The sequence below is a fragment of the Saccostrea echinata genome, unplaced genomic scaffold, assembly GCF_033153115.1.
Source record: "Saccostrea echinata isolate AGI-Se365-2 ecotype Australia unplaced genomic scaffold, CSIRO_AGI_Sech_v1 ptg000001l, whole genome shotgun sequence".
NCBI lineage: Eukaryota > Metazoa > Mollusca > Bivalvia > Ostreida > Ostreidae > Saccostrea > Saccostrea echinata.
The window spans coordinates 49,983,358-49,996,391 of record NW_026889750.1 but is presented as its reverse complement, the minus strand read 5'-3'; the positions used below and the strand labels follow the sequence as shown (position 1 = coordinate 49,996,391).

The 13,034-nt window shown below is 33.9% G+C and overlaps 1 protein-coding gene across 1 annotated transcript in view; it reads left to right on the top strand.

Moving 5' to 3' along the window:
- Positions 1–13,034, top strand: part of LOC133193897 (Na(+)/H(+) exchanger beta-like) — a 42,616-nt gene that overhangs the window by 15,804 nt on the left and 13,778 nt on the right. Inside the window, exons 7-15 of the mRNA XM_061329815.1 lie at positions 1,137–1,218; positions 1,733–1,760; positions 3,915–4,024; positions 7,481–7,556; positions 8,000–8,070; positions 8,948–9,059; positions 9,495–9,576; positions 10,565–10,660; positions 12,126–12,259. Coding sequence (XP_061185799.1) covers positions 1,137–1,218; positions 1,733–1,760; positions 3,915–4,024; positions 7,481–7,556; positions 8,000–8,070; positions 8,948–9,059; positions 9,495–9,576; positions 10,565–10,660; positions 12,126–12,259 — 791 coding nt within the window. The remainder of the gene's footprint in view (positions 1–1,136; positions 1,219–1,732; positions 1,761–3,914; positions 4,025–7,480; positions 7,557–7,999; positions 8,071–8,947; positions 9,060–9,494; positions 9,577–10,564; positions 10,661–12,125; positions 12,260–13,034) is intronic.

Below are 13,034 nucleotides of genomic sequence, written 5' to 3'. Positions count from 1 at the left end.
TTTAATAATAAATGCTTTATAAAGAGGCATTGAAGGAATAAAGTGTCCTTTTGATGATTAAATTATGTGACAGAGCAAAATAATAACTTATATCTGCAGTCTTTTCTTCCTGCAGAATTTTGTTTTTGCTGTGGAAAAAAATTGATAATGAATTCATCCTCTCTGCTTAACTTTTATTACGGTAGGAAAGTAAGAAAAATGAACAAACGCACTGCAGAATTAAGGGCCAAGCCCCCCCCCCCCCCTTTTGTGTCACAAAATTTTGTAAGGAAAAATTAATATTTTTTGTTTTAAAAAAATGCTTTTATTATATATAAAGTACACCTAAAATAACTTGAAACTGTTTATCAGAAATAGAGAGACAAAATTCTTCCAGGGGCTTAAACACAGTCACTGTAATAAAGTTATGGGATCAAGCCTGTCAAAAATGGTACTCTTCACAAAATGTCAATGGCATTGCTGGACAAAAATAATGCTCGTCACTATAATGTCAAAAGTAAAGCTTGACAAAATGGTATTCTTCACCATAATGTCGAAAGTAAAACTTAACAAAATGGAAAGCTTTCCAAACATGTCAACTGTAAAAGTTGACAATAATGATATACTTCACCAAGTTGAACATGATGTTAACAGAAAATCTTGAAGTGTGACTTACAGATGTAAACTATGTAAACTCTCTTTGCATTCTGGAATATTTCTTGGAATTATAACTTGTTGATGAATAAGAATTTCAAGATATGGATAAAATAAAGGTATCTTAGCTACATGAAGCAAAATCTATGATTCCCTGTCCTAATAAGGAAGGTTTGCTATAGGTGTGCACTTTTCAAAGATATCTTGAGATTTTGAAGTTTACTGGTATAAATTTTTTTCGTGTGGACCATGTTTGTAGAGAGTATCATGTGAAGCTTATATATAAAACAGAAATAGAACAAAATTGTTCCATAATGATCAGATGAAACATAAGGGCCTTAATTTTGTTCTAAATATTTTAAAATCTTCACATACACACAGCTCTGTAATAAGTTAATTATTGTAATGGAAAAATTAACACAATGTCAAAAAGATAGTAAAGAAATAAATCATCTTCACACAAAGTCATCAAAATCAATTAAATTGTTCAATCCTTTTTTTAGCATTATTTTGGAGTCTGCCTACAGTCTACATGACCGAACATTTTTTGAAAATGTGGGCAGTGTCATCATCTTTGCAGTAATAGTGAGTATGTAACATATTTTTCATGTAACAACAGAAGCAGGAAATTGTCTTTGATAAGTTTTTATCTCACCCAAGCAACAATATAAACTGAGTTTTGTCTAGATACTAGATATTTTACCATTTTACAGTATGCTACAGTTAAACTTTGTTACCTTAAATGTAGATATATGTCATATATGTATGTTAATGTGTTGAAGAAGTCAACCATCCTATCTCAAAATTTTGAATATCTTAAGATTTTTTTTACAGTTTTACTTATATGTTCATGATATCAAGGTTTGACTGTAGCCTTAATTTTGCACAGAGCTACATTTGGATATTGGATTATCATCATATTTACATATTAAAATAAAGACAAATGACACAATATTTAATATTTAACGAGGCATTTGTATGTTGTTTTTCATCAAATTGCAATTCTGAGAAATTCATAGTTACATCAGATATTTATTATGTGCATTTGACAGTAAATTGATATTATATGTTGTTGATTAAAACTCCTATTGATTTTCAGGGCACGGTGCTTAACTGTTTCCTAATTGGTAAGTCACTCTGGACAAAAAAAATTGATTAACAATTCACGAGATTTCTCAATGATACAAAATGTGGTAAATTGTCATGAAACAATTCAGACTTGAGACACTGTCGGTGAAGAGCGGGCCAACATATTAATTATAGAGAATTCTAATGGCTTTGCAGCAAAATGTTTGAAAAAATCAACAGGAGGTATTAACGAGCTGTAATTACCCATTATAATGGTATAAATCGTTCCATTCCTAAAACTTCCAATGTAATTAAGGTTTTATTATTACGAATTAATCTTTGAAAATGTGTGCACATGTCTAAACTGATGAAAGTAGGAGTGCCATCAATGCAAGTTCACTGTATTTCAAGTTTTTCAGGATCTGAATGGTTTAGGAATCAACTAGGCTATCTAACACTAAGAGAATTTTTGTCCAGGAATTATAGTGTTAATTGTAGTTAATACTGCAGTAGATGCACAACTAATTAATGGCATCAAACTCAACAATTCAAATTTGTCTCATATACAGCAATTTTATTTAAAATTTTTCATAAATAATAAAATCTGATTCCTTAGGGGGAAAAAAAAACAATCTGTTGTAATCTGTAATCTCTATATTTGTATATTAATCAGGTAAATTAATCTGCTATTAAAATGAGTTATAAAATTTACTGTGGAATCATTGTTGGTAGGGGGACCAATGTGGATTTCGTGGGTCGATCATCCTTATGATGAGAATTTATATCCTCACGATTGAATATTTTGTCAACATATTGATTCATTGAATCTTCTGTATAAACGAATTAACCTCGAACCAATTTTGCTTGCCCACGAACGTTGACCCCCTTGAATTAAAATGATTCCACCGTATCACATATTGATAAAACTAAAAAGATTTTATTTGTGCATGGTTCTCTGTAGTTTTAGTATAGCATTATTCGAGTCTTAATGTCATTTGGACAAAATCACTTGGTGTAAAATGTAAAAATTCTTTTCCATATACCATAATTTTATTTCGATTTAATTTTAGAAGATCAGACTTGCCCTCAGGGTTGATTATTATCATAAGATTTGCCATGATGTCACTAAAATAATTTTAAACAAGGTCTAGGTAACAATTAAGGTTCAGATGTATCTGTATTCTGAAGTATCAGACATTGCACTTTGGTTTGCTTGTGACTAAGAAGTCTGTGAGGATTCCATGATTGTTAGAAGGTCAATGTCACATGAATCGGAAGTGGAATGTTCTTTTGGCTATGACATTTTTATGCTTTACCGTGAATGGTCATATTTTTCATACTCAAATATTTATGTTGCTCACAACCAGAAGTGTTACAGCCATCTACCAACTACATTTTCCCAAGATTCAGGCTAATGGGAATTGCCATTGCAATACAATTTTTTAGCAAGCTGGCAGAGGTGTTCTTTTTTTAACTAATTTGATTGATTTTTATTGTTTTACATCCCGTTTGAGAATCTTTCACTCATATAGAGACGTCACCATATACATTGTACCGGCAAAGGGCTTCAAATTTAGATGTTTACTCGGCACTCAGGGCCATTGAACAGTGAAAGTTCTTGATCATGCCAACGCCTACGGTGACACGGGGCCTCAGTTTTTAAGGTCTCATCCAAAAGACCAGCAACTTTCACTTCAAAGTGCCAAGCACTTTGCAAAGGAACAGTTGCTATCTATTATTTATTGACTTAGGTCAGTTGCGGCTGTGATTCAAATGCACGACTTTCGTATCATGGGGCTAGCACTCTACTGACTGAGCTATCGTGATGGTCAACTAATCTGAAGTAAGCCCTTTCTGTGGTTGCCCCACTGGGGCTCAATGCTTAAGTTACTCTATCTGTATGTGTTTACTTGTGATGAGAAATAGGTAACATTATAAAAGTTGCCAGATGGTTTGTCGTCAATATATATAAAGTTCTCAGTAATTATGCCCCGCCATGAATATAGTGTTTGTCATGTCCATCTTCCATCCTTCCCTCTGTCCTTCCATCACACTTTGCCTTTAGCTCAGTTTCAAAGAAACTATTCAAGCCTTGTGTTTATTTTACCATTTACGAGACCTACCCTTTATGCTGCCTCTTCCCTTGATAGTATGGGGTCTCTACATTTAGGTGTAAAGACTTGTGTTGTGTATATTTATTTTTCCATTGACAGGACCTACTCTGTATGCTGCCTCTTCCCTCGGTGGTATGGGGTCTCTACATTTAGGTCTAAAGCCTTGCCTTGTGTTCAGTGCCATCATAGTCGCTGTGGATCCTGTTGCAGTATGTATCTTAGAATAATATCTGCTGTAATAAACATATCTTTATAGCAAGTATTAAATTTCTTTTTCATGTCAAGAATCCAAACTTAAATCAATGGCAACTTAACAAAATTATTTTTCAAATTTTTGTTGTATCTAACATTGACAGATTTTTTTCTGTGCTATAGCTTTTTCAAGTATTCAGAAAAATTACTAAGAGCTTATAAAGTTTAATAATCTTCAAGAAGATTTAGTCAATGGCTTTGACATTTGCAATTTAAGGTTCAATGATACTCTGATAAGAGCGATAACTCTTAATGAGATAAATGTCTGTTATTCCTTTATAAATTTGTCAAGTTGTAATCTTTTTTGTCCAATTTTGCCCCAATAAACTCTGCTAAAAAAAATTTCCATTTTGCATATAAAACACATTTCCTCTGGAAAATCAAAAGCATTATGACAACATTTTATATGAATGACAGAGGGATTGTGAACCTTAAGTTATCAAATGGACACACACATAATTTTTTCCCCTTGTATAAAAGGAGTCACACATTTTAAAGCTCACAATTAACAACTTTCTGATAATTGTATAAATTTTTCTTTGTTTTTTTTTTTAAATTGTTTTTTAAAGTCTTTAAAGCCAACACAAAGAGTCTATTTTCTTATGCGTTTTTTTTTTTTTTTTACATTAGCATTGACATTTTTAAGACCAACAGAAACTAGAATACAGCAATCGATGGCTGTTTTTCAAAACGTTACATCCTCGTGAGAAAATGGTAGGAATAAATAATTGAATTTTCGATGGTACGGGAAACCTTTTGAGATACCTTGTCACTCTGGGTCTTTCCTGTGTTTGACACTGGTTTACATTAATCAGAAAAAGACAAAAGTCATCATAACATTCATTCCCTCTAGATTAAAGAATTTGTACAACTAACGAGTTCTGTCACAGTTTGACCAGAAACTTGTAAGAATTCATTCTTTGAAATAAATCAATTCTGCAGCAAGAATCATCCTGTATCCCTTGTTTTTCTGTTGTAGACATTGAGTATTGATACAATTACCTAGTATTCCTCTTTATTTAAATTAAATGAAATATTTTTAACAGGAAGTGAGAAAATGTGACTGACCAGACCAGCATTTGAACCTGGGCCCCTTAACTTGTGCTCTCTGAGCTATCTGGTCACTAATGAAACCTGCCCTACCCTATTGTCACCAACCAACCTGGGCCCCTTGACTGGTGCTTTCTGAGTTATCTGGTCACTAATGAAACCTGCCCTACCCTATTGTCACCAACCAACCTTTACCCCTTGACTGGTGCTCTCTGAGCTATCTGGTCACTAATGAACGAACCTGTCCTACCCATATGCTTACTTCATTAAGGTCAAGATCTAGTGAATGAAAGGTCCTTTCAGATTTCTCAACTTTGAGAAATAAATTCTTTTAATGATGCTTTATAACTTTAGCTTGGTCAAGTAAGGTGTTTCGGGGCATTATTTGTAGGTAAACAAAATGAAAAATCATATTTTAAACTGTCATTTTTAATGAAAAATTAAGAAAACCAGTCATGAATACGGGAGTCCATATCAGACAAAGGAAATGAATCCAGATTGCCAGATTGAATCCAGATTGTCTCTCAGAAAACGGTAAATTGTATGTTCTTGGCCTCTGCTTTAAAATAATATTAAATTGAATATAGGTATCAGGATTACTTTTCACATGATTTCAAATTGAATTCCATGAAAATACTTTATTTTCTACATAATTCTATTAGAGCCGTAAAGTACGGGAAAAAGAAAGTTGAGATTGATTATGACGTCATAATGGATCTAGCACCAAAAAGACAGTCTAAAGTCATTTACTAGATCTTGACCTTAAATGTGTTTTCCCCCAAAGACACATATCCAGCAGCCTTGTCTCTGGCAAGTTTTAATGCTTTGGCTAGACACTTCAGTTTGAAGAGCACTTGTTTAAAATTGTTGTCAAGGTTAAAGTCCTAGTCTGGTCCATCATATACCCTTCCTTCGTGTAACATCTGGTGCACTGCCATGTCCTAGAAATGAGAGTAAAAACTCAGTGATGAGCCTGGATTGATGTCTTTGGGTACAAAGGCATTTGAAGTAGGGAATAATGTGGGGTGGTCAAGTAGATTTGTTCACCACTGGCAGCATAGCTCACAGAATCTGCCACATTTGTTTCATATTTCGATGTTTTACTGACTATAGACAATAATGGCCAACTTATAACTACTGATTAAGTGTTGGACATGTGGAATGACTTCAACTTTTCCATCATCAACTTCCCTTATTTTTGTAGCAATATTCCAACATCACCTGCATATGGTGTTTGTCTCCCAACTGATTCAATATGCAAAAGCATAATCTGAAAATGATCAATTTTTAATCCAAGGCGTAGTTTGAACTTTATTGTCTTTTTCCCTGGAGTTGAAGAATTCCAGTACTTAAAGGAACTGTGTGCTACATTTTTATGTCAATATATGCTGTTGTGCACTTCGTCTAAAACAAGTTTGGATAAAAAAAAAAAACATCTAGAATTTATGTTAAGTAATTTTTGTGTATTTTTCTTTGAATTATACAAGAATTTTTATCAATTAATATCTTTACAAAACCCCTGGTAATGCATGCTGATTTTTTGTCTATGAACATCTGGTGGCACTATAATCTTAAATTAAGAACATTTTGAAAAATTATCAGTAGGTAAGGTACGTTGCATATGTCCTTAAAGTCAGCTTTTTGCGAATTCTAGTTGTTATAATGATCTTCATTGAAAATACACCCTATCGTTGGGTCGTACTTTGTCTGATATGTTTGATACCATTTGTAAGGTTACAGCTTTTACACTAAATTTGACTGAGGAGTACTCCGTATACCTGATCAATACATAGGGCTCATGGCGGTGTGACTGGTCAACAGGGGATGTTTACTCCTCCTAGGCACCTGATTTAAACTGTGGTGTTTTTTTTTTTGCCCTGTTCATGTTTTGTTTTCTTTAGTGGATTCATGAGATTGATCATTGTTTGTTATCCTCACCTTTTACAATTAGTAGAACATGTCTATAGTTCAGGGGACCCAGGTTCTAATCCCTGTCTGCTCTGTCCCATTTCCTGCCTTCATGTTATTAATAGGATAGGACTGTTACATAAACAACTTATTATTCTAGGTTTTGAATGGCGAATGGTAAATTTGTTTGTTTTATCGCGCTAGAACAAGTATCTCTATTTAAGTATTTATCAAATTAGAAGTCCCAAAATCATTAACAGACCATAATTTTCTTGTAAAATATCAGCAGGAGAGCAGCCATTTGCATTTTATGGATTGCCTTGCATCTGTTTTCCAGTTTTATTCATTTGAAAGCGAGAAAGGGTTAAGCTGAAATCCTTAGACAGCTATGCATCACTCTATTTTAATTCAATAGACTGTTACTTGCGGATTCAATCCATTTCTTGTCTCTTTAGGTGCTGGCCATCTTCCAAGAAGTGGGCGTTAACAATGTTTTATACTTCTTGGTGTTTGGAGAATCACTCTTTAATGGTAAGAACAATAAAACAGTTATATACAGATTATGTGTACAATTATTAATTCCTATTGTACTATGTCCACATGCTCAGACCTTTGTAAATCTACATTTATACATCATAACACATTGTAGAAAGGAATTTTTTTATCCAAAAGATATTTATAAAAAAAAAATTAATAGTTCTCATTCCATCAAAACAGGTTGTCATATATTCTTGGACAAATTGAACAAGTGGGGAAACATTACATATAAACAAAATGTTTTCCCATTTCTTTATTTTTTTTTTTTTTAAAACGTAAATCATTATTGAGACACTATGACTTGGTCATTGTAAGTCATATTTCATTGTCTTACTCGATCTATAGCTGGTACTAATCATATTTTGTTTTCACAGTTACACTTATATATCTATGTAGTACATACAACAGACTAGTAACATCATTTCCTCTCAATACAGATGCTGTAACGGTGGTGCTATACAATATGATGCAAGAATTTAACAAGATGGAAACCGTCCCTCCTATAGAGGTAACATATATGTTACTGCAGTTTTGAAAAATAAAGATATCATTTTAAAAGGTTGGGACATGTACATGTATTCAAGACAAATTTTATTTATCCCTTCCAATATCTCAAACTTTGGTTGTAAATTCATATTTTTAGCCTGAAATTCCAAAGAGCAGTTTATTGGAGATTTTAGTATCTTGCATTTAGCAGCTTTATGCAGTATGGAGTATTTTAGGCATCGATCTGCAGATTATACACATGCTAATAGGCACTGAAATCAATTCTTTTGATGAAAAATTTTTCTATGGAAAACTTAAACCAGAATTTAAAAATGGATAAAATTTTTATCACATTGGAAACATTTGGGAGACATTTTTGTTTGTTTTAAACTGCTGTTTACTTTTAGCTCACCTGACTAAGCCTTGAGCTTTGTACCCCCTTTAAAATTAGTTTCTTTTTTCTTACTTTTTTTGGCAAGCATAAGTTAATTTTTCTCATTCCAACTTTTTTATTCCAGGAAGCCTAGTCTGGAACCAGCATTAGTGTCTTAATCATTAATGATAGTTCTGGAGGCATGTTCTTATATTTTGGAATGAACAGAATTCCAAAATGATGTCCATTAAAATTGGGAAAATTATACATATCAATGTTTAGGGGAAATCAACATGTAAAAGTTTTTAAAAACTCATCTTTATTGGTTTTTAGTGTTTGTAATCAACTTTATCATTTACAATGACAACACCATGGCATTCAGTTGGGAGAAAGCTACTTAATATGCATTAGGAATGGGGCTGTTCAGCTTCATGTCCCTGCAATTACAGACAACCATGTTGAAAGTTTTGAATCTTTTTTTTTTATAATAACTACAGTACATGTATATATATATGTTTGATTGTAGGTGGTTAAAGGTTTAGTATCGTTCTTCATTGTAAGCCTTGGTGGTCTGTTCATTGGGATTTTCTTTGGTGTTTTGACAGCCATCATCACCAAGTACACCAGTACTGTCAGAGGTAAATTAATTATAAAGGCAGCTCCAGTTAATTCTATATTGTAACATCTTAGACACCCTTCATCCTTTGTTTCTTCCCAATATGTAAATTCTGACAAACGTTGAGAACAATTTCTTCAGAAAATAAGACTTGTACAGTAAAATCAAGTGTAATATGATTAGTTGATTGTCAGATGGATAATCAACTTTATAAGCTGACTTAGGTTGTGTCGATCATTTCTCTAGCCAGGCAGACAATAGAGCCCACAGCAAATCAGAAATAATAAACATGCAATATGTGCAGGATTTTTGCTAAAAATGTTTTTTTTTATGAATACATTGTACCAATACAGAGTAACAAGTAACCCTATCAGTTTTTTTTTTTCAAGCTCTATAGTTAAGGGAGGTAATTGATGTTTTTCTCATAATTATATTTAACCTGACTCTTCTATTGTAGTGGTAGAGCCGTTGGCCGTCTTTGTGTTAGCTTACATCTCATACCTTGTAGCAGAATTATTCCATTTCTCAGGTATTATTGGGTAAGTCAATTGACATAAGGAAAATTTATAATTTGACTTTTATGTAGGCAAGTTCCGATCACATTAGACAGAGGTAAGTTAACTGCAGTTTTGTTTAAGATTGTGCTTCAAATTAAAGGTTATCAAAGGTTTTATCATATAACTCCAAATATGTTGCACTTAAATTATAAGAAATAATTTCTATGTACTCATTTGCACTTTTTGATAAAATATTTATTTGTCTTCAAAAGTATTAGTTACGAACTATTCATTATGAAATGCTCAAATATCTCGAATTCCATGGATATGTCAAAGTGATTTGGAAGTCCCAACCACTTATTCTTTATGTATTTTATCCCTGATATCTCGAATCCTCGGATATCAAAAAAAATTTTCTCGGTCCCATCGAGTTCGAGATAATGAGATTTGACTGTATGTTAATGTGCCTTCTGTAACTTATACATCCATGTCATCTTTCCAAGTTGAGGGTTTCTGATTCGCTCTGCTCTACATAAACCCTTGACCGAATAGACTAAGTTTGACAGGGTTTACACATTTTGAACTCTTATGACCTCTGCTATTGACCAATCAGAGTAAGCAATTTAAATAGAGAATGCGAGACAGTATTGAAAGTTGGTAATAAATTCCGCATAACTTTTAACTCCAGAGCTGAGACAATCCTTTAACTTGGTCATTCAATGTAAAGACGTTTTCATTGGGACTATAACTGGCGTGTTTTTATGTTTAAGATTTAGTTTCAGGTTAGATAAAACAATTTTTTTGATTGGCTTATGTAAACTTTAATGAGGCCAATCAGACAGCGGACTTCTTACTCCTTCAAAGTCAGTCTATTCGGTCAAGGGTTTGTGTGGAATGGAGTGGATCAGAAACCCATGACTTTGGAAGATGGTATACATGTATGTGCCTGAAGTTTCATTTTTACTTTGGTAACTTGGTGGTACATATAATTGCTCCATATTTAGGTAATTTATGACAAATTTACTTTCAGTTTGATAGGCTGTGGACTGACACAGGCTCACTATGCATTCCATAACATATCACAGAAATCCCTTACCACTATCACATACTTCAGTAAAATGCAGAGGTAAGTTCTAACCTCACAGAAATCCCATACCACCATCACATCAGTAAAATGCAGAGGTAAGTTCTAACCACACAGAAATCCCATATCACCATCACATACTTCAGTAGTTCTGACCTCACAGAAATCCCACACCACCATCACATACTTCAGTAGTTCTAACCTCACAGAAACCCCATACCACCATCACATCAGTAAGTTCAACCTCACAGAAATCCCATACCACCATCACATACTTAAGTAAAATGCAGAGGTAAGTTCTAACCTCACAGAAATCCCATACCACCATCACATAATTCAGTAGTTCTAACCTCACAGAAATCCCATACCACCATCACATAATTCAGTAGTTCTAACCTCACAGAAATCCCATACCACCATCACATGCTCCAGTAAAATGCAGAGGTAAGTTCTAACCTCACAGAAATCCCATACCACCATCACATACTTCAGTAGTTCTAATCTCACAGAAATCCCACACCTCCATCACATACTTCAGTAGTTCTAACCTCACAGAAATCCCATACCACCATCACATACTTCAGTAGTTCTGACCTCACAGAAATCCCATTCATCCATCACATAATTCAGTAGTTCTAACCCCACAGAAATCCCATACCACCATCACTTCAGTAAAATGCAGAGGTAAGTTCTAACCTCACAGAAATCCCATACCACCATCACATCAGTAAAATGCAGAGGTAAGTTCTAACCACACAGAAATCCCATATCACCATCACATACTTCAGTAGTTCTAACCTCACAGAAATCCCATACCACCATCACATCAGTAAAATGCAGAGGTAAGTTCTAACCACACAGAAATCCCATATCACCATCACATACTTCAGTAGTTCTAACCTCACAGAAATCCCACACCACCATCACATCAGTAAAATGCAGAGGTAAGTTCTAACCTCACAGAAATCCCATATCACCATCACATACTTCAGTAGTTCTAACCTCACAGAAATCCCGTACCACCATCACATCAGTAAAATGCAGAGGTAAGTTCTAACCTCACAGAAATCCCATACCACCATCACATCAGTAAAATGCAGAGGTAAGTTCTAACCTCACAGAAATCCCATATCACCATCACATGCTTCAGTAAAATGCAGAAGTAAGTTCTGCTCTTCTTTGCATATTATTATATGTATTTTTTTCACAACAAAGTTAGACATAACTTAATCATAAATTTGCCATATACATGTAGTTTAGAGCTTTAAACTGATAGAATGGTATGTCCCTTCAACATGTTGAAGTAGCCTTCCAATTAAATGATAATATTTTGACCCGTAAATGTTTTAAAATGCCAACTGATCTTGGAGCAGGGTAAGATAAAACAAACTTTAAATCAATTTACAATTCACCAAAAAAACATGAGCTCTACTGAGGCATAATTCTGTCATACTGACACATGTGATGATTTAAATTCATTAAATAGTATGATGATTTGTTTTTTCAGTGCTCTGAGTGACTGTATTATCTTCCTATTCCTGGGTATTGGTCTGTTTAACTGTGAGATTATGAACCTCAGCCACTGGAGATGGGAACTAATATTGTGGACATTGTTCCTCTGTCTCCTCTACAGATTTCTTGGTCAGTTACTACAACAGAATACTCAAACTAATTGTAAAAATGATCCATGGGGATAAGAGTCTGTATCAATAAGTGTCTCAGACATGTGCCATTTTTTGCTTTGTTTCTCAAAATGCCAATCAAGAATTCCAATACTTATGCATTAAAATATACTATTGTGGTGGTCAGACGAGTTCGATCACCTGTGGCCAGATAGCTCGGTAGAGCACCTGGCTGAAGATTTAGGGGGCCTGGGTTCAAATCCTGGTCTATTTCTTTTCCTGTTACAAAATCTTTTATTAATGAAGCATTACTTCAGACAATTTTGATGTTTAATTTAGAGCACAGTAAATAACTGGTACAAAACAAAGAATCTCATGTTTATCATGTACAGTAAAATCCAGACACCACTTGTTCCAAAGAAACTCGCTGGATTAGAAAACATTCCAATTTTAAACAAAGAGCTGGGTACGTTAAGACCGATTTACAGCCCTGTAAAATCGGCAAAAATTAAACGCACGATTGCATTCTATCAATTGTATCAATTAACTGTTAAGGTTTCCCTGTGTGCGAAATAGGAATAAATTTTCTCAACTCACGTGCCCTTTCATTTATATAACGTTCAAAACCGGTCTAATATTCCGGAATTCCCCTATTTTGGACGTTTTCCTCCTCTTCAAGTCTATATTTCGATATGGCCGCATCCAAGTATGTATGCGAAACTTTGCAGAAAGAACAAATACACTACGATTTTTAATATTAAAGAGAAAAAATAACCTTACAAAAGTGCGGCCAC